General features: G+C 32.0%; 1 protein-coding gene across 1 annotated transcript; it reads left to right on the top strand.

The window, feature by feature from the left end:
- Positions 1 to 1,531: 1,531 nt before the first annotated feature.
- LOC139527627 (gametogenetin-binding protein 2-like) lies at positions 1,532 to 23,086 on the top strand. The gene is made up of 12 exons (XM_071323159.1): positions 1,532 to 1,789; positions 2,450 to 2,643; positions 3,102 to 3,245; positions 5,305 to 5,403; positions 6,267 to 6,377; positions 7,117 to 7,320; positions 8,394 to 8,571; positions 10,425 to 10,619; positions 11,791 to 12,043; positions 18,292 to 18,395; positions 20,213 to 20,311; positions 20,924 to 23,086. Exons 1-12 carry the CDS (start codon positions 1,703 to 1,705, stop codon positions 21,128 to 21,130), a joined length of 1,875 nt encoding a protein of 624 aa, XP_071179260.1. The 5' UTR covers positions 1,532 to 1,702; the 3' UTR covers positions 21,131 to 23,086.
- Positions 23,087 to 23,540: the final 454 nt, after the last annotated feature.

Raw genomic sequence — 23,540 nt, forward strand, 5'->3', positions numbered from 1 at the left:
CAAGACGAGTGCCTCTTTCGTTCAACAAGTTACATGTTCCCAAATTTAAATAAAAGTGCGTGTTTTCCATGCTTTCAGTTTTAAAGTTTTTGTTTTCCGTAATCCTAACTTGATTTGAATAAAAAAAAAACTTTTTTTCGCGAAGTACTGATCCACCATCCCAACCCCACCCTTTACTACCATTTTTAACCTTTACTAACTAGCAAATGTTTAGAATTTTATCTTAAATTTTATTTAATATTGTTGAAGAAAAAAAATTGATTTGATTTTGTTATGCCCTACCTACGATAATAGATGGGCATTGTGCTTTCTGGTCTGTGCATCCGTCTGTCCGTCCGTCTGTCTGTTGGTCCGTCCGTTGTATGCCGGTCTCGATGGCAAGGGCAGAACGGTCTTTTGGTACCATGAGAAGAGTGAAGACCTACTTGAGAAATACAATGAAAACGAATCGTTTATCTGGACTCGGTCTTTTGAACATATACCGAGAATTTTTTTTTAAAGCAGACACGGTTTTAGACATTTTTAGTAGAAAAAAGAAAGGAAATTGGTTTTTCAGAATTAACTTTGAGAGAAAAAAAAAAGCTGAAAAACACTGCTTGTTCACTCATAAAATAAAACAAAAAGATATATGTGATTCGAATTTTTATTTGTGTATTTTCTCAATAAAAAAAATACCATTTAAGTTGCACAGTGTTGGCTTAGAAATAAGTTTGTTTTATAATGTAAAGTGGGTTCAGCATGATTAGGTAACAAATAAAATATACCTAATCAAGCCATTTTAACCCACTACACATATGGAAAAAAAACAAATTGTTAAGCCAACAGTACGGGTTTCTTTGTTTTTCTCTGATTATTTATTTCCAAAGTTGACTTGTTTCTCCTAAAAGTAAGATTTCTGTGAGGTCATTTTAAGTCCTCGGAAATTGCGAGAATGCAGGATTTTGCACCATTTACCCCAGAGCTTCTGGGGGCCTTCAGCGGCCCCCAGATCCCCTGCCGTATAACTTCCTTCTCCGGCATTGCGTACACATCAAAATTGCCTAGCTACGCCCCTGGACGTGTTGGTGACCTTTTGCTTTCATCTATATATAACTTAACATGAATGATCATGAAGGAGGTGACTGATTATTTTCTATCTGTTGCATTCAACCCAATCCAGACTCTTGTGTGTTAGTTTTAAAAAGAAATTGCATGTCAAATTTATAGGATAAGTTGTATCGTCATTGTAACAGATCCTTTGACCACTGGAAAATAAAATTAAATCCTCCGTGTAAATAAAGGCATTAACTGTACTGTGGCACCTATTTACACCGTTGTCACTGTCACGTTCAACGGGCGTGGACTGTACCGTTGTTATCTGTGTACTTGGAAACATACAATTTTCTTTTCAATTCATTTTAAAATATCTTATTAAAAAGTAACTAAGTAAATGAGTTATTAAAAAGACTGTTTGTGAAAATACGCTTCGTTTCTATCCAAAAATATTAGAATTTATATAGGACTATTTCATACGCAATCCGGAAGTCGGATTAGTTTTAGCATTGTGGCTGTGTTGTTCGGTCAAAATTTGACAAACTCAGGTGCCCGGTTAGCAAATTTGTACTTAACATACGTTGTTTAGAAGATAATAATAATCAACAGATATATTTGATGACTATATAAGTTAAAGTTGCATATATATAACATTTGGCACGGGATATACATGGCTAAGCTGGTTGCGGTATGTCGAACTGACGACTATCAATTTGAACGGAGACAGCTCCCATTGACAGTCGATGACAATTTGAAGGTGAGGTTTGTCAAACTGAAATTAGAACCATTCTCAAGAACATAATAAAATTGTGCAAACCATTAACGAATGTAACGAAAATCAATTGATTTGCCCCCGTACTTATAAAAAGTTGATTCTGAAAAAAAGGAAAATGGGGGACAAATATAAATTTGACATTTTGAAAAGTAGGTCAAACTTCTACTAATCTTTTAAGTTACTTTTCACAATTAATATATAATCATGTGAGAAAATGTAAATATGAAACAGTACTGGTTAAAATTAGAATAAAAAAAAGATTACAAAATCAGATAGTATATATCCAGATCAATAATCATGATAATGCTCAATTTATGTAAACAACACAGCTTACATTTTGTATTTATCATCAGTTTTATGATTTCATGTGTAATTTAATCAACCATTTTTGTTTACAGTCATCCAGTGGTCAAACAATTATTTTACAAAATTCTCTGTGGGATACTTTTAGGATTTAATATGATAGTGACATACATGTATATTTACATGTTCATTTGGACATGTACAATCTTCAATAAAAGAAGAAAAATATTGAGTTACTTACATCATGTACATCTGTATATGGTTGTTTCTAACAACCTCTGAACAGCACTGATACAGGTCCATTGATTTATGTTCCTATTGCTTGTTTGTATTTTTCAGATGGTTGTCCAGTTTAGTGATAACTGTGTTGATTGTGAACATGTTAGAGGAATCAAACAGAAGGAACTGGAACATTTTGTTCAGAGATTTAGTCGACTAACAAAAGATGAAGTGGCTGTTGAGATGATGGTCACTAGTAAAGACATCATGAATCTTCTAACACATATGGTTCCCTGTGTTGGTTGTAGGAGAAGGTATTTAAGCTAACACATACTTTTTTATTTGCTTTCATCACACTTGGTGCCTGTAATCTGTTAACTTTTACAAATCCTCTCTTCTGAAACTACTGAGCCAAATTTAATTTAAACAAACCTGACCACAATTATTATTTGGTTTTTTTCATTAACCCTTTCCTCAATGATTTTTTTTTTGCATACTTAAATTGCATGGGATTTTTCAATAAAATGCTGAAAATATGTTTAAAGTATTTTATCAAATAAATTTAAGTTGGATTTTCTTATGAATATCCATCTCATATATGTTACATGTAGATGCAAATTTTATTAAGTCTGATGCAGACACTTCATAATCAAAGCAGTTTAACTCAGGTACTACACAGGCGTCATTATGGAGTAATTGAGTTAAACTAATATAATTAAGAAATGTTAATATTGTTATACATGTACATATAACATTATATATTTTATTACAGTGTTGAAAGGCTGTTCAACGATTTGGTGGAATCCCAGCACACAGCATTAGAACCTCTTATCATCACACGACGTGGTGTGTTATCAGTAAATCGTGACAGTCTTTTTGATCCGAAAGCATTGTATGCTCTCTTCTACATTCATGGGTTAGTACAAAAATGTAGTTATTTTACTATTTAGGCCACACCAATTTAATTCCTTGTTCGACGGACCCGCCCGCACCTATTTTTTTTTATATTCCTGCTTCCCGCATCGGGAAATGTAATCGTGTCCATTTTCCGCATCGTTTTTTGTAAATATTATAAAAAGATATATACAGTCTCACCTGTATATAACGATTTAAATATATAAGCACCCCATTACACTGTGTAAATATCTGAAATAATATTTGATTCAGCATGATACACATTTATCCCAAGACTAAAGTGGGAGTGCTCCGATAGAAATATGTAACAGAGGAAAATACCAGTCAAAACAACATTGGTTTCCTTCCCCTTACTTATATTCTCTATCAAGAAATTTTCGTTGTTAGAATAAACTTCAAAGAACTTCGGAAAGAAATGCCTTCAACTGCAATTATATTGTATGCTGGCAATACAAAACTAATCCATACCCGCTGCATGTTTAAGCACCTGTTCTGATTGCTTCAGGGGCCTGTCGTTCAGCAGTTACAATGTAGATATCGTTTGTCAGTGATGTTTATAAAAATCATTTGGTATTTTCCCGTTTGTATATATAAATAAGATCGTTGGTTTTCCAGTTGGAATTGTGATTGCTCTATGGCAGGGTTGTTGTCGCTTTGACACATTCCCCATTTCCTTTCTCAATTTTACTTATAAGTTTGCGTCCCTTATAGCTTGCTGTTTGGTCTGGGTCAAAGCCCTGTGTTAACAGGGCTCATATGGGATCATTTTACTGTTGTAGAAAAGAAATACCAAGGATTTGTATAGTGCTTCTATACAAATCAATTGAAAAACTTCAATTTTATTACTTAAAAAGAGGAGAAATACATCATATTTTAAACAACTAGAGGGGTCCACTTGTTTTAAATAATATTAAATAAAATGTGTTAAAATGGCTAAGGTCCAGGAATATCACAAAATTCTTGGACATGTTTTTATCATTTAATACCAGATAGATATATAGTTCTTTGGGAAAAGATGAGCCCTTTTGTACTAAAAAGTGTTATTTACAAAAAAATACATTATAACTTATATTGAACCCTCATAAAAGGGATACTTATAAAATTGTTTTTAGGATGAAGAATTGTCTCATTAATTGGCACACATACATATAGAAATTCTAATTATTCAATTATATCTTGGTGAACAGGGAAAAAATCCTTCATAAATTAAAGAAATGTCAACATGGTCAAAGTACAAGTGATAAATCAAGTTTTAAAATTGTCAAAACCTACTGTTTTATGTTTACAAAAAAAAATATAGTCGCTCGCCTTTACTTTTCAAGCTTCGCCTCAAAAATTTGCAAATCAAATATTTTTTTATTAAAATTTTCAAATCGCTCGCTCGCCCCAATTTTTGAAGTCCAAAAATTCGTAGAACAAGAAATTAAATTGGTGTGGCCTTACCAATAACAGTTTTTATTGTTTGACTATAAGATATCTCATATGTTAATAGCAGGTGGAATCTACTTTGATAAAACATCTAGAGCAGAAATATCTTGAGGTTAATATTAGATTTTTAAAGGTTTTAAAATTCAAATCTCTGACTGTCATGGCTGTTGCTGAGACTTTTCATATTAACACGATTAATGAGTCAAACCACTGGAAGGTAGAGCTAGATAAGATGTATTGTTTACAACCATTTGAGTTTGTAATATCTAATTGAGTACTCAGGTCTGCATCATGTGTACTTGTTAAATGAAACTTTTTTGAGAGACCCCAGTCATGTCTGTCCCTTGATGATTAATGGAAAAATAAGCATAATAATGGAACATCATTGCAAAGAAGTTTATCATGATCTGTTGAAAGTTGTAAAATTGTCAAACATTTTTTATAAAGCACTATCAAGATTGATTCTTAGCAAAACAAAAATCTGTTGATGTGTGATGGATATAAAAAAAAAGAGGAAAAGTCATATTTATAATCTTTGTCAAACATGATGTTTTTCAAAATTGAATTTCTGGAAAAATGACTTTTTGTGCAATTTTTTTGGGGACAGTGACTACAGTCTTTATTTTTTCCAGATCAAAGCTGACATCTGTGATGGAATCTATTCCGAAAAGTAAGAAGAACAAACGGTGTAATCTTCATTCCTTAGAGACTCATAAGACAAGAACACCAGGGTATGTCATGTACATTGTATGTTTAATAATTATAAAACTGTGTCTGTCCTGTCCTGTAAAGCACCTTCACACTTTAAATGGTGCAGTCAAATTATCAGTTTACATCAGAACATCGAAATTGAAATACCGATTTTGTGTCAATCATAATTATGATATGACGCTGAACTGATTACTATGGTCTCCTTTTGAAACTAAGTCTTAACCCTTTTCTCCATGTAATATTTTTTACCTACTTGATTCACATAGGATTTTATAATTAAAAAAAAATCATAGGATTTTTTAATTAAAAAAAATCATGTTTAAAGTATTAATGAATTATGAAGAGGGATATTTCATCAAAAAAATTCCAGTCAGAATCAGATATTCTCATGAATATCCTTTTTATATTTGATACAAATTTTATTAAGTCTAATACAGATTTTTAGTATTCAAGACATTTCAACTGAGGCACTACATAGGCATCATTATGGAGAAAAGGGTCAAGGGATAACATCTGGAAAAAAATTCTGACGGGCTCAAATATTTTTTGAAAGCCCTGTGCTAAAGTTTTCTATCAATATTTTTACCTAAAATTGACATGTTTGATACCTTTATAAATGCTCAAATGGTTAGCAATAGTATTGTATAGCCATCACGTTTAGAAATACATTATAAACTAATAAAATACAGGAAAAGAACTGTCAGAATATAGCTAAAATAGTTAGTTGCATTAACTGTAAGTTTTTCATGTTTATTAGAAATTTCATAAGGCAAATGAAGTGAAACTGTCAATATGTTCAAATAAGTCACGAATGACCTCATTTTCTCAAACCGTATTGATTAAAATAATCATGATAATGGAAGAGGTAAAAACTGTGTTTCAGAAGCTGGATAGATATATGGGATTTGTTAGCTCAAGATTGCAGAGAGGAAGTAGTGCTAGTAGATGCTGATGGTCTCTTGGATACACTTGAAAATTATCTCAGAAAACACAGGTAATTGTTTTATAGATATATAGATGATAATTTCTCTAATTGTTAACGGATATTCACATTTCTTGATTTTTTCCTCACTAGTCATGCTAGTTAAATATCAGTTCTCCACAAGTGATTTGTCGAATTAAGTTATGATGTCAAATTTTTTATTAAATCCTTCTGAATTTCCTACTGTAATGTCTTGAAAAAAGTGACCATATCTGATGACGTCATATGTCAAGAAATCAACTTTTTGCAAATGTTTGAGTTGCCAAATGCCAAAACAAGGCTAGTCATGCTAGTAACTGCTCGACTCTTGTCTGTCTATAAGACCTTGGTGAGGAAACATTCAACAAAGTTTTCTTGGCTTCGATGCAACGGATAATTAGTCTACAGCTTGATAAGGTTGAGTTGTAGTGAGTTGTCAACCAGGTAATTACTTCCTGTTTGCAGATAGTTTGAAAATATTTTTTTTCAATATTTTTCAATTTTACAGCACTCTTTGTATGTGTTGTGAAAATTTTCATTCAAGTTTTAATGACTTCAATGAAAGGGAATGATCAGTTATTCTCCTAATCTCAAATTAATAGCATTTAACGACACAGAATAAAATTTGTTTTGCCTTTTAAAGACTTATAAAATAGAGGAATAGAAAATAATATGTAAATCACATATATTTACTTTATTTTGATAGTGTGACTAGCAGATTGACGACAGGAAATATTTTCATTGACAAATTTTAACATCAATATTTTTTTAGGTTTTGTTCAGAATGCAAGTCAAAAGTGCTAAGAGCCTACAGTATTTTGGTTGGAGATTTGGACTGTACCAAAGAGAAGGGTTATTGTGCTGCCTTGTATGAAGGTTTACGATGTTGTCCTCAGGAACGCCACATACATATGCTCTGTGATACAGATTTCATAGCTCATTTAATAGGCAGGGCAGAGCCAGAGCTTGCTGGAGGGTAAGAATGTCAATTGTAAAATTATTGCAATGATTTTTATAATATAATAGATTGAAGTACATTGGTAGTCACATCTATTATGAGAAACACGATTTTTACTAACAGATTGCAGAACCTGAACACCAATAAGTTAGTAAAGTATTGTATCTAAATTATAAGACACAACATATGCAATGCAATCAATGAACATAAGAACATAATATACTATTCACAAAGACAACCCTCTATTCAATACAAATCTTGTGTACAATTTAGAATTCTTGATGTCTTAACTATTTGCTTTTTGGTAATCATCATACAATGTAGTATAATAAAGCAAATATGAAAATTTACCCTAATCCTAATTAACATGTCAAATTTTCATGTTTTACCATGGAGTGTACTGGGTCATTACTTTTTGCTGATACAGTGTTATTCAAAATCTGCTCATACATGACTGATAATTCTATGTAAAACAATATAGCTAAGAGTAAAGTAAAATAATAAAAATACAGAAATCAAAATGAAAAGTCCTTTATAAAATGGCAAAATCACAAGCTCTAACACATTTAATGAATGGAAAACAACTGTCAAATTCCTTTGTTTTCCTGACTTAGAACAACCATTACCTTTTAAAGAAAAGGAGGATTAAACCTGGTTTTATAGCTAGCTAAAACCTCTCACATTATTACTGTTGCATATTATTTCATTATATTGACAACGATTGTGTAAACAAAACAAAGACATAATAAGCAAAAATGAAAGACAAGAACTCAAAACTGACTGTAGCACAATAATACAATGGCAGGAATCAAAACTGACTGTAGCATAATAATACAATGGCAGGAATCAAAACTGACTGTAGCACAATAATACAATGGCAGGAATCAAAACTGACTGTAGCACAATAATACAATGGCAGAAATCAAAACTGACTGTAGCACAATAATACAATGGCAGGAAGTACCAATCCACATCATATTAAAGTTTAAGTATACAGTGATAGACATTTTATTTTTATGATTTGCAGATTTTTGACATTAAAATAAACTTTTTTAATCAACACACTTTTGTTACATGTTTGTCTATTGCAGAACACGCCGAGATAGACATGCCAAAACTTTAGACATTGCCCAGGAAGAAGTGCTGACCTGCCTCGGTATACATGTGTATGAGAGGCTTCATAGAATCGCTCAAAAATTGAAGGAAGAAGAACAGACTTGGCAGATTCTATTCTTCCTTGGAGTGGATGCTCTAAAGAAAAGCTTTGAGGTCTATATGTGTTCAATTTTCTATAAAAATCTTTAGTCTTCCTATAAATTAGAGTTGTGATACATAAACATGTTCAAAATAACTAAATATACTAAGAAAATGTGTAAATTGTTTTTATACCCCCGCTTTAAAAAAGGGGGGGGGGGGTATACTGTTTTACCTCTGTCTGTCAGTCCGTCCGTCCGTCAGTCAGTCAGTCCGTCCCATGAAACTTTCGTCACATTTTTCTCAGGAACTACACATCCACCCTTTCTGTAATTTGGTATCAACATTTATATATATCAGCCATACCGTGTGATGCGTTTTCAGATTCATCACTTGACCACTTCCTGTTTACCGAACACTTGTCTGATTTTACACATGATAGCCAAGTTGAAAATTTTCGTCACATTTTTCTCAGGAACTACAATACAAGGATTTCTGAAATTTGGTTTCAGGATTTATATAAGTCAGCTATACCGTGTGATGCGTTTTCAGATTCATCAATCGACAACTTCCTGTTTACCGAACACTTGCATATTTTTACACTATTAATATTATCCACTTGCGGCGGAGGTATCATCAGTGAGCAGTAGCTCGCAGTTTCACTTGTTTGATTATCATTGATTATTGCAAATTATGTGACTGGGTTAGTATCACAATAACAAGAACTAGCATTCTGAAATCTGACATATTTGTATATATGGAGCTTTTCCTGTTATTTCAAAATTGAAATGATAAATGAATGCAAAAACTTCTAACTTTACCAGTAATTTTTTAAAAATAAAAATGAGCAATATCTAGAAAATATTTTGTCAGACAGGTGTCGAGGCATAAATGGAAGTTCTTTTACTTTAAACAGCCACTTATTTCCATTTTTAGAAGTGACATGATGAATAAGTTCTATACTTTAAAACTTTAATTAAACTGTCCTCATTACAATCAAGGTTTATTAGTTGTCTGACAGCTGAAATGTACTTGTTGAGTCAACAGAAAAACTATTTTGGACTGAACATAGATACTTCTTTGAATATCACTAGTTTGCATTCTAATTAATTTAGTTAAAAAAAATTAGTTTATTTATAACACACATTAAAATATCATTTGATGATAAATTTTAAAAGGTAGTAAAAAAGGTTTTTAGGGAAAAATTACTACAATCACATTATTTAAACTAGCACAGTTGTGCACAGATGTGAATTCATTATTATGTTCAAAATGCTAAAAATATCATTGATTATTTATTTTATGTTCATTTCAAGTATTCCTGAAGAAATAATGTATAAAGAACTACTTTGTATTTAACCTTTTGTAAACATTTCTAGAGGTATAGGGGGAGGGTTGAGATCTCATAAACATGTTTAACCCTGCCGCATTTTGCGCCTGTCTCGACTAAGAAAGGAGCCTCTGGCCTTTGTTAGTCTTGTATTTATTTTTAATTTTTGTTTCTTGTGTATAATTTGGAGTTTAGTATGGCGTTCATTATCACTGTACTAGTATATATATTTGTTTAGAGGCCAGCTGAAGGAGGTCTCTGTGGGTGCTGGAATTTCTCGCTGCATTGGAGACCCATTGGTGACCTTTTGCTGTTGTCTGTTCTATGGTCGGGTTGTTGTGTCTTTCACAGTCTGCACCGTTAGCCACTAGTCTGATGCCCCAGACTAGTAAATATTGAATCGGACTAGTAAAAATTTTCAAAATTTTATATAGTCTAATAGGGACAAATTTTGATATTTAGTTTCCAGACTAGTAGATGAAAAAGTTTTTGGCACAGACTGCAGTTTGACACATTCCCCATTTCCATTCTCAATTTTGTTATACATGGAATTTGCATATCAATCTTATGTTCAAGGTTCTCAATTATTATTTAACAGGTGGCATTAGAGAAGAAACAAGGTGTGTCAAACTTAGAATTGATGTATGAGGAATTGTTGGAAGAGGAAAGAGCTAAAGAACAAAGAAGGGAACAGAAAAGACAGAAGAGAAAAAAGAAGAAAGCAAAGACATCTCAGATTGCTGAAAAGGAAAACATTGCAGTTGAGATAGACAATGAGAACTCTAAATGTGAAGTAAGTAGATACAGTGTAAGGTAATGATAACTCTAAATGTGAAGTAAGTAGATACAGTATAAGGTAATGATAACTCTAAATGTGAAGTAAGTAGATACAGTATAAGGTAATGATAACTCTAAATGTGAAGTAAGTAGATACAGTATAAGGTAATGATAATTCTAAATGTGAAGTAAGTAGATACAGTATAAGGTAATGATAACTCTAAATGTGAAGTAAGTAGATACAGTATAAGGTAATGATAACTCTAAATGTGAAGTAAGTAGATACAGTATAAGGTAATGATAACTCTAAATGTGAAGTAAGTAGATACAGTATAAGGTAATGATAATTGTAAATGTGAAGTAAGTAGATACAGTATAAGGTAATGATAATTCTAAATGTGAAGTAAGTAGATACAGTATAAGGTATGGTTATCATTGTTTGATTCTAGGTTCACAAATTTATATGGATTTTGTGGGTATAGATTTACCACCAATTTATATGATTGACGAAAAACAAATTTACTATACATGCCATAGGGTTGTTTTCAGAATTTGACAAAACAAGAAAATCAAATATCAACAAAACTACAATTTTTCTTCATTCCACAAAATCAATTTAATTTAATCCAGAGTAAGTTATATGGAAAATTCTAGTATAGTGGCTACTTAAGCAATCTTGTTGTTGGTGTTTGACATTAAAACAATTATATCTTGTATATCATGTATATACATGAATTTGGTATGAAAGTTTGTGGCCTGTCTTTAATATCTTGACAATAGTACACTGGAGCAGATAAGTAACTAATGAAAATTTGCATGACTCAAAACCTGATACACTCATTTAATGCAAAACTTAAGATAAAATTTGATAATGTTTGCTGCATACTGTTATTATATTAAGTATATTATAAATTTGATATTATTTTCCACAGTGTCATAAGGATAAGTCTACTCACACAAGACCTGTTATAGTAGATGATAGATGTTTTTGTTGAACTGTTAATTTACTGCAAATATTCTGTAAATGTATATTATTACCTTGATAATATTTTGCAGTATGGTAAAGAGAGTCCTGAGTAAGGATAAATATTCTCACAAGTCTTTTTTATAGAAGTTGATTATGTTTTCTCTTCTGTACTGTTAATATTCTGGAAAATTTATATTATTATTTTGATGGTATTTTCCAGTGTGATAAAGAGAGGAGTAAGGATAAGTCGACTCACAAGTCTTGTAAAGATAAGTGTAGTATCTATGGTGACCAAAATTCCAATACTAGCTTGGCTTCAATGGAAAGTTGTCGGAGTAATCAGTCTGGAGAGAAGAAAGGAGGAAGTGATTGTGGTTATTCCTCTGGTCCTGATGGTTGTGACAGCTGTAGTGTGCCAAGTTCAAATGATTCAGATGTCTCCAGTCTGGAGCACATATGTGGTAGTCAAGATGGTAAGCAATACACATTCTATAAACCACAGATACATATGTGGTAGTCAAGATGGTAAGCTATAAACATTCTACACAGATACATATGTGGTAGTCAAGACAGTAAGCTATAAACATTCTACACAGATACATGTATGGTAGTCAAGACGGTAAGCAATAAACATTCTATAAACCACAGATACATGTCATATGTGGTAGTCAAGAGGGTAAGCAATAAACATTCTATAAACCACAGATACATATGTGGTAGTCAAGACGGTATGCAATAAACATTCTATGACAGGATCCAGAGCTAAATAAGGATTATTTTTTTTATACGACCGCAAAAATTGAAAATTTGTTGGTCGAATATTTGTATGACGTTAGTGTCGTCGTCCGAAGACATTTGGTTTTCGCACTATAACTTTAGTATAAGTAAATAGAAATCTATGAAATTTAAACACTAGGTTTATGACCATACAAGGAAGGTTGGGATTGATTTTGGGAGTTTTGGTGCACAATAACTTTGTTACAAGTAAACAGAAATCTATGAAATTTTAAAATAAGGTTTATGACCACAAAAGGAAGGTTGGGATTGATTTTGGGAGTTTTGGTCCCAACAGTTTAGGAATTAGGGGTCGAAAAAAGGTCCCAAATTAGCATTTTTCTTGGTGTTTGTACAATAACTTTAGTATAAGTAAATAGAAAACTATGAAATTTAAACACAAGGTTTATGACCACGCAGGGTTTCCCCTGGGTCAATTATTTTTTTCGCCACCTCTTTCGCCAAAACAATAGATTTTTCGCCACTTTATTATTTTTTTCGCCAAGTAACATAACTATATTTTTCGTTTAAAATTTACCTTTTTTTCTACCCCCCTTAAATAAGATGATTTTGCCCCATTGTGTCTATGATTATTCTCTCAAACTTAATTTAGAGTCTACATTTTAATGAATAAACACTAAACATTTACTTTAAAACAACCCATTTTTTTATACGACCGCAAAATTTTTCGTCGTATATTGCTATCACGTTGGCGTCGTCGTCGTCCGAATACTTTTAGTTTTCGCACTCTAACTTTAGTAAAAGTGAATAGAAATCTATGAAATTTTAACACAAGGTTTATGACCACAAAAGGAAGGTTGGGATTGATTTTGGGAGTTTTAGTCCCAACATTTTAGGAATAAGGGGCCAAAAAGGGCCCAAATAAGCATTTTCTTGGTTTTCGCACTATAACTTTAGTTTAAGTGAATAGAAATCTATGAAATTTTGACATAAGGTTTATGACCACATAAGAAAGGTTGGAATTGATTTTGGGAGTTTTGGTTCCAACAGTTTAGGAATTAGGGGCCAAAAAGGGCCCAAATATGCATTATTCTTGGTTTTCCCACAATAACTTTAGTTTAAGTAAATAGAAATCAATGTAATTTAAACACAATGTTTATGACCACAAAAGGAAGGTTGGTATTGATTTTGGGAGTTTAGGTCCCAACAGTTTAGGAATGAGGGGCCAAAAAGGGACCCAAATAAGCATTTTTTTTGGTTTTCGCACCATAACTTTAGTATAAGTAAATAGAAATCTATGAAATTTAAACACAAGGTTTATGACCATAAAAGGAAGGTTGGTATTGATTTTGGAAGTTTTGGTCCCAACAGTTTAGGAATAAAGGGCCCAAAGGGTCCAGATTTAAACTTTGTTTGATTTTATCAAAAATTGAATAATTGGGGTTCTTTGATATGCCAAATCTAACTGTGTATGTAGATTCTTAATTTTTGGTCCCGTTTTCAAATTGGTCTACATTAAGGTCCAAAGGTTCCAAAATTAAACTAAGCTTGATTTTAACAAAAATTGAATTCTTGGGGTTCTTTGATATGGTGAATCTAAACATGTACTTAGATTTTTTATTATGGGCCCAGTTTTCAAGTTGGTCCAAATCAGGGTCCAAAATTATTATATTAAGTATTGTGCAATAGCAAGAAATCTTCAATTGCACAGTATTGTGCAATAGCAAGAAATTTTAAATTGCACAGTATTGCACAATAGCAAGAAATTTTAAATTGCACAGTATTGCACAATAGCAAGAAATCTTCAATTGCACAGTATTGTGCAATAGCAAGAAATCTTCAAATGTACAGTATTACGCAATAGCAAGAACTATCTAATTGCACAAAATTGCGCAATAGCAAGAAATTTTCAATTGCACAGTTTTGCGCAATAGCAAAAAATATTCAATTGCACAGTAATTGTCCTGTTTTCAAATTGGTCTACATTAACCCTTTCATGCCGAATGTATCCTTTTGGCGCACCCGCGGGCATGCCGAATGTATCCTTAAGGATACATAGATTTCTATTTTTAGACGGTCACAGTGCAAACAGTAAAAATAACGTTTTAACATGTTTCTTGGCCCCGTTGCTCCATGGATGTTATGATAAACACCAAATGCATTCGATATTTTAGTATCGGGCGTAAAAACACTGTTAAAATGTGTTTTTTCAAAGATTGTTGAGAAAAAAAAAACTCGTGAAAAACAAAATGGCGGAATTATAAACAATCGTGGTCAGGAGTTTCATTTCGAGTTGAAACATTGAGAAAACTTAACCTGCGGTCATGAAAGTCGTTTAAATTGAACAAAAGTAGTGATTGTACGTATATTTTGGAGTTGTGAGAAGGATATTTGTAAAACAACCTGAAATCGAGACTTTGATTGTCGCCATCAGGTGCACGACTGTAAATAATTATTTCTCGTTGCCGTTTGACAGTCAACCTTTCATTACCCATTGAGTCTTTTATTATCGTTTTAGACACTCTCAGGAGTCTGTAGTTCTAAGGGTTTTATTTCTTTTCATTGAAAGGCTGTACTGAAGTATGTAGGTCGACAAAACGAACGTCCACTTTCATTTAAAATAGAACCGGATATTGACAAAATTGACAGCTGAGTCTATAAATAGTGCGGTTCATAAAAACACGTGTTGTTACATCTCATAGATTTATTATTTTACATAAAAGTGGTTTCGAAAGATGAGACAATATTCTGCAATCTTATTCGTATTTTAATCGAGTGTAAATTATTTTCCATGATGTATCTCGTCTTGTGACAGAGGTTTTTAAAAGTCTTGTTCAGCATACAAAAATTTTAAAAGTTGTTTTGAAAAACAAATAATGTTGACAGAGAGTAAAAAATCCTGAAAGATGCCAAGATGATTATTTTTATGTAACAAATTGTTTTCTTTCTCATTTAAAAAAAAACATTGTCAAAGAAGGGAGGTGAAAAAAATTATGTTTGTTTTAGAAGGGAAGGGAAAATTATTTTTTTCAGAATTGGAAAGGGGGGGAAAAATTTTTTTTTGCTGAAGGGAAGTGATTTTGTTCCCCAAAGTGAAATAACATAAGGTGTTGTCTATTGCTTCTGATTAATCTTGAGATGGCATCATTTATTATTGTAAAATAATACTGTTCCTGTATGTTTCTGAAAACAATATAGGGGTTAAATTTTTTGTTTTGGAAATTATGAGGAAGAACTCCCCCTCATGTTGCACACTAACACAAAAGATGAATGACCAGTGCGGCAGTGCCTAAAGTTTATTACAATTTGTAATGCTAATATAAGCAACCATTTTTAACACTAGGAAACATCTTTTTTGTGTTCAAAAAGGGACTTCAAATGGTATATAAATTGCTTCTTCTCTCAGATGCCAAGTCATATACATGTAGTAGTAAGGAGTAAGAGAAAAAACTGATCACATTGGAAATGGGATAATGGGACCACATTAGGGTCTTGTAGCTGTCACCTTGTAAGTCAGCTTCTTAAATTAACACTGTTTATGGGACTAGTACACATAAGCAGGTATCTTCATACCACATTAATATATAGGCTTATATGTAAGTAACACTTGCTGCTGGATGTAAAAGATTAATTAATAGACTGGTAACAATGGTTATAGTATAACAACCTCACTCAAGTAATTTTTATTCACTTTTTGACAAACCATTCTATTAAATAACCCAACAATATAAACAGAAAATAAAAATAAATAGTTTCCATTGTCCTCACTAAATTTTAAAATCAAAATTTATGATATGAATCCTCCTATTCAATGGTATGCAGCATTATAAACTAAAACAAATTTCATAGCTTCCAAATGTTATTACAAACTATATCATGTAGCTCCCTGGTGTAGCTTTCCATCAATGAATTTTAAAACTGCATTTTGCAGTAAAACATGTACATGATGTATTTTAATCCCTTTTTGGCAATAGTTTTCAACGACTTGCATCTGTGTGTACATATCATGAGTTTAAATAAAACAGTACCCAGTAGTTGTCTGCATATATTATCTTCTTTACCTCTACTGCATGTGATTAATAAATTTAACTATGATGAAAATAAATTTATAAAATATTAATTGCCAGCTTTTGGTATTTATTTGTGCTGCTTTAACAAACATCAGTTGATGTATTTGTCAATTTTATGTTATCTTATACATCCTAAATTTTGACTACATAGTTCAAATTTAATTTCAACAATTTTCAAAAAAAATAAAATTCACTAGGCTCTTTATCTTGAGATACAGCTGAATATTTGCTTATTTGTAGTACATTTATTAATGCTTAAATATTTTTTTATATTATACAACCCCCATGACCCAAATCAAATTTATTGGAAATTTCATGGATTTAGAACTTTAAAAAAAAATCACTTTTTGGGTTCATTTACTTTTATTTATTGGAAAGCTTTATCTCATTCACATGTGGAAGAATTAAGGCATTACTGGGGTTAAGTCATAAAGTAATGAAGTCCCATGGATTATTATTGCAGTTAACAATTATTTTTAATTAGTTCAGTAATCGCACATCAACGCTGGGGGTATTATACAACTCGTCTCGAAGAGTTATTGTCCGTTATCGAGCCCGAGTTATCTTTCTTCTTTTGAAACCGTAAACAAATGGCGGCCAAAATCTACGTGAACGACAGTCTCGATTTACAAGTATTATTGCCAAGAAAATGAAAACGGAAACGGGTTTTGAAAGAAAATAATTCAGTAGGTCATAGAAATAGAATTTTGAAACACATGTGTGCTTAAGAAATATTGGCGATTGGAAGTGAAAGTGATATACGGTAGGCAATGACAAAAATTATCTTCCGACTCAATCAATTTACGTTTTCGACACACGTTTTTAAGGTAAACTGATTCTCACTCTATGAAAAGGTTACGGACGCTCAACCTATGATATTTATCTACATTTTATCAAAATTTGACCGCACAACTCGCTACTGTTCCCGAGTTTTCAATGACCAAAACTACAAGGTCGTTTTTGCTGAAGCACATGTCAAATTAATCCTGGTCAGGCAAACGGCTCATGCAAATAAATTTCTGCCAGGGAATCTCGCGAAAAAAATAAATTCAGTAGTGAAAGTGTTAAGGTCCAAAGGGTCTAAAATAGAACATTATTTGATTTCATCAAAAATTGAATTCTTGGGGTTCTATGATATGCTAATTCTAACCATGTATTTAGATTTTGGATATTCGACCATAATAGGTAAAAGTTTTCAAGTTTTAAGTTCTTAGACCACATTTATTCTGTGTCAGAAACCTACGTTGTGTCAACTATTTAATCACAATCCAAATTCAGAGCTGTATCAAGCTTAAATGTTGTGTCCATACTTGCCCCAACTGTCCAGGGTTGGACCTCTGCGGTCGTATAAAGCTGCACCCTGCAGAGCATCTGGTTTCATTTTTTACTTACATAAAACCCACTGGGCAAGTGTAAGCTTTTGCCATCACTTGTTGTCTGTTATTGTCAACTTTTAATAAGAATATCTTCTGAAACAACTAAGCCATATTTAACAAAATAGGACACCATCATTAAGGTATCTAGTTTAAATGTTTAAACAAGACCAGATCTAAAAGTATTTGCCCATTTGATGACGATTTTTACCTTTTTGTGTGCATTTTTGCCTATTATCTTGAAATTTAATAGATATATAGAGAAACTTGAAACCTGAAAAGATTTACTCCTAAGACAATATTGCAGACATCATAAGTTGACTCCTTTTGGAGCTATTGTCCTTGGTGATTTTTTACCAAGTTTCTAACTATTAATTAAAGTTATCACGATAATTGGCAAAATGTTAAAAAGTTGTTAAAATCATCATTTAAGGGTTGATGAAATAGGAGTTTGGATTTCCAAATGTTTTTGTAGATGATTGAAATTATTTGTTTACAAGATGTGATAAAAATTAAATGAATTAACGTTTGATTTGTTGACAGGAGGTGAAAGTGTATGTGGTTCCAACGACAGGTTAGACTCATGCCAAACTTGTTTGTCTGAAAGTTCTCCATCTAAACTCAAGCACAAAAGAAATCACTACAAGGTATGGTATAATAATAAGAATACATGTAGTATTGAAGTATCTGTTGATGCACATAGTTATTGTTTTACTGTTTACCCAATAAAAACAAAACCTATGGACAGTCTGTTCAGTTCTAATAAATTGTATCAATAATGGTGTCCACAATTCTCCGTTCATTTCTTTGTTACTTGAACCGAGTCAGTCTAGTATGTTACACAGTTAAATGTCATTGTCCTGAATAAGCATGAAATATTTGCAGGGCCTATTATCTGGTTCTGGAGAGGGAGAAGTGACTTATCAATCGAAGAAAGAGTAGGGAGAAGTGGAAATCCATTACCCTTTCTCTTGTATTTTGTTTTCATAACCACTTCTCATCCAAGAGGAAATATTTTAAAAGTTCAATACCAGCAGTCAACTGAGTTATTATACCCCCGCTTTAAAAAAGGGGGGGTATACTGTTTTACCTCTGTCTGTCAGTCCGTCCGTCCGTCCGTCCATCAGTCCGTCCGTCAGTCCGTCCGTCAGTCAGTCAGTCCGTCCCATGAAACTTTCGTCACATTTTTCTCAGGAACTACACATCCACCCTTTCTGTAATTTGGTATCAACATTTATATATGTCAGCCACACCGTGTGATGCGTTTTCAGATTCATCACTTGACAACTTCCTGTTTACCGAACACTTGTCTGATTTTACACATGATAGCCAAGTTGAAAATTTTCGTCACATTTTTCTCAGGAACTACAATACAAGGATTTCTGAAATTTGGTTTCAGGATTTATATTAGTCAGCTATACCGTGTGATGTGTTTTCAGATTCATCACTCGACAACTTCCTGTTTACCGAACACTTGTATGATTTTACACATGATAGCCAAGTTGAAAATTTTCGTCACATTTTTCTCAGGAACTACAATACAAGGATTTCTGAAATTTGGTTTCAGGATTTATATAAGTCAGCTATACCGTGTGATGCGTTTTCAGATTCATCACTCGACTACTTCCTGTTTACCGAACACTTGTATGATTTTACACATAATAACCAAGTTAAAAATTTTCGTCACATTTTTCTCAGGAACTACAATACAAGGATTTCTGAAATTTGGTTTCAGGATTTTTATAAGTCAGCTATACCGTGTGATGCGTTTTCAGATTCATCACTCGACAACTTCCTGTTTACCGAACACTTGCATATTTTTACACTATTAATATTATCCACTTGCGGCGGGGGTATCATCAGTGAGCAGTAGCTCGCAGTTTCACTTGTTTATGATAGAATTTTGATAGTGTGACATTTTAATATGTTATATTTTCCTGTTGATCTGTATTTGAGAATGATTGAGTATTCAGTTGTAGCTGAAATGAATAGATCTACTATCCATGTATCGATTAAACAATAAAGGGCTTAATTTGTTTCCTTTAATGCCCCCACGTTTTAAATGTTTAGGGCATATTAATTTACCCCTAATTAATGTATATACATTGTAAATACACACGATATCTAATATCTCCTCCTAGATTTTATGAGCTACAGTTTTAATATTTTGATGGATATTTCTACACAAAGTCGCATAATATACACGAAAGAGGTGTGCATGTCCACTGGATTTTTTTTATTTTTCCAAATAATCCCAACGCCAGGTTTTGTCTGCGGAATATAAATAAAAGATAGATCATCATAAATAGCATTTATAGTGTTATTAGTGTAGAATTAACTTCAATTGTTTTGTCACAATTTTCACAAGTACTGCGGAGCAGAATGACTTCATATTTCAATAGCAGTGACTGCCCCACAGAGGAAACAAGATTTTTGTAAAACTATAGAATTATTACTTTTGTAGTGTGAAATGTCTGTGATTCCTCAGCATCAAGAAGACTACTGTGATGCCAATACAAGCTCTCAACAGTATATGCCGCTTAGTCTTCAGGATATGCTAGAGGTAAATTACAAATTATTGTTTATCATCTTTAAATATTTAGTTATGTTCAAATTAAACATTGAAATCAACAAAATAGCTTCAACAATTTAGTATTTGAAATAAAAACCACCTTAGAAAGCAGGGTTGATAAGTAATGCCACCTTTTTCCATTTCAAATTTTGTAATTTTACTTGAAGAGATCAAGATATTTAGATATCAATGCAATATTTTCTTTCAAAACGTTTGCATGGAAGATTTGTCTCTAAGAAAAAATTGAAAAATTTGAGATTTTGGTGGATTGAATTTGTTGTATTTTCTTCAAGACTGAATTCAAACTTGAATAAAAATTAGTGAGATATATTATTATTATTCAGAGACTTCAGATTAATCTAAAGTAAGTTCAGAAAATTATTCATAATTGTATACTGTTATGACCTGGAAATAGACTACATAATTGTCTTAATACTCTCACATTATTTGAAATTAGAAAGTAGACTATGAGCATAAGGCACACCTGTGTTTAATTTTTCCTTTTTTGTTTACATATTGAATGACTTTCTAAGACCACAACCAAGTTATGTGAAATTACCAGAGACATATATAATTATTATGTATTGCTCTCTTTTTTAACAGGCACCATGTTCATCAGAAGATGAGGATGATTTTATTTCAGAAGAAGAAATAAAGCAATTCAAAGCTAACAAAAAAAATCTTCAGGTCCAACGGGAGGAGTTAAGGGAGAAACTTAGAAAACAGTTCTGCAGTTTCTGTACAGTACATCAAAAGACACCAGAAACTTCACCTACTTTGTCTGGATCAGTACGTCCATCCAACTGTTGACTCGGTTACATGGAGTTTTTTTATTTTTCATTTTCTGTAATGTGTTTTGGTTGACTTTGTTTGTAATCTTCTTTATTTAACAGTATACACATAGCCTCTGTCCTTGTAGTATTTATTATACAGAAATCTGTCAGTCAGTATATGTTAGTGTCAAAACATTTGTCTAATCTTGTACATGCAGTGCAGTTGCAGGAATGATGCATAAGGGAAATTAGTTTTTCTGCTGTTTCATTGGTTACGGAAATTAAAACAATATATTATGATAATTATATTTTTATTATTTCAATTTGTATATGGTTTTGGATAGAATTTTACATTAAAAGCTAACTCTTTTGCCTGGCTGCTTGAGAAAATTATGAAGATACACATTCTTTTGAAACTGTTTAACATATTTGTGAAATTTTCCTCCGGCCAATTGCTTTAGAGAAAGGTTGTACAATATGTACAAACTGACACTTTATAGAAGTAAAGTTTCACATGAGATAAAAATACATTACTTGTAGCTAAAACAGAGAAAGAATATTGAATTAATATACAAAGTATGCTATTTTCAGTGACTGAAAAATATCTTTGATTTAAAGCTGGAAATGTGTTTGTTTTAATTATGAAAATGTCTTGACAAAGAACTTAACAATAGCAGTTTGTAGTTTTAACACCAGTTTACATGAATACTTTTCTCATTCTTTCAATTGCTTTAAATTTAATTACTTGGAATTTTTTTTTTAGCAATTTCATAACACATTTTTAAAGTAAAGCTATAATATTTGAAGCCCTTGGTGGATTAAACCTTATTATTTACATGATTTGAAGGTATCAAAATACAAGTCCTTATGAAGGGATTGTATTTATATGTATACAAAGTATGAAACAGTTGGCTCTTTTTGATTGAGAGGATTTTATGTCAAGTTAGGGCTATTCCATTAAAATGTTTGTGGGAGGGTAGAAAGGGACTTTCAAAATATCCCTACAACCAAGAACCATTTTTCAAATAATTTTACATTATGGTAAAAGAAGCATACTGGAAAAAGACCCATGATCCACATTCAATAATTAAACTTCAATTCCTACCGATCCATATACATTTTAATGGAATAGCCCTTATATGAAGAAGAAATTAATTTTGTGATTATATGATCATTGCAGCTATTCAGATTACATTTTATAAAACTGCACTTAGTTGTAAATTTTGTACATTGATATTTCATATTCGAGCATTTCTTAAATGATTTAGAGGACATAAGTGCTATTATTTTTCCGCCTCTACTGATATGCTTGAAGAGTCAATATTTGTATACTGAACCATGTTTCATGTTTGAAGTGAATTAATGTATTTAGACCAAGTCTTTATGATTATGCACATGCAAGCAGGAATACTCATATAACATAGACCTTGAAAAGTATAAAAGTTAAGATGTTCCTTGTTGAAAGGGATAAGAAGACAAGTATATACAGTGGTGAGGGTTTAGGAAAAACTCAGATTGATGTCTTTCACACAGTTTTGTTACCTTTGCTGTCAGAAATTTAATGAATACATGCAACAAATTTCCATGCTTATCAACAGTGAACAGAAACAATGCTACAAAATGAATGTTATTGTAAGTTTTAATACATGTGTATGTCAACATTCTTTTATTGTTTTGTTTTGAATTCTTTCTATTTTGTCTGTTTTCATTATTTTGGTCAACAATTGATAGATGTATGTTCCTGACACAAGGATTAAGATGTTCTCCTTGTTACCTGACACAAGGATTAAGATGTACTGTTCTCCTTGTTACCTGACACAAGGATTAAGATGTACTGTTCTCCTTGTTACCTGACACAAGGATTAAGATGTACTGTTCTCGTTATAATGATGGACAATGTTATTATCTTGTTAATGAATTTATTCAATACAATGATTATCTGTATGCAGCAGTGACATGATAAATATGCTGCCAAAATAAAAGTCTTATGTAATATTGTGTTCAATTCTTTACTAGACTATAAACATGTGTGTAAAAGGAGATGTTTGGTGTTTTTCAACAGCATGTCAAAATATGGTTTTCATTGATACTAAACCTGATAAACATGCATCTTTACCATAATGTAAATTCAGAAAGTAATGCATTAAATGAAGAATGTAAATGGGGGAATATGTCACGGAGACAACAACCAGACCAAAGAGCAGATAACAGCATGAATTTATTATTGTAAATCACTGATTACTGGTTAAAATACACAATCTAACTAATGTTATTGCAAACATTTTATAAAAGAAATTAACCACTGAAATTATAAATGAGCTTTTGTTGTAAAACTCAACATTAATAAACCAATGGAATTATTTGTTAACCTGCTGTACAAGCAAGTAATGGACCAGATTCTATAGAAGTACGTGTTGAAGAGCACCTGGTCTACCAAAACTTTGCCA

This window comes from Mytilus edulis, chromosome 6, assembly GCF_963676685.1.
Source record: "Mytilus edulis chromosome 6, xbMytEdul2.2, whole genome shotgun sequence".
Lineage (NCBI taxonomy): Eukaryota > Metazoa > Mollusca > Bivalvia > Mytilida > Mytilidae > Mytilus > Mytilus edulis.

What these genes read in the sequence shown, in the direction of transcription:
- LOC139527627 (XM_071323159.1), top strand. Translation starts at nt 1,703, where the DNA reads ATGGCTAAGCTGGTTGCGGTATGTCGAACTGACGACTATCAATTTGAA. An exon ending in ATGAGAACTCTAAATGTGAA is followed by an intron (nt 10,620 to 11,790) that starts GTAAGTAGATAC and finishes GGTATTTTCCAG; the next exon opens with TGTGATAAAGAGAGGAGTAA. An exon ending in ACAAAAGAAATCACTACAAG is followed by an intron (nt 18,396 to 20,212) that starts GTATGGTATAAT and finishes TTACTTTTGTAG; the next exon opens with TGTGAAATGTCTGTGATTCC.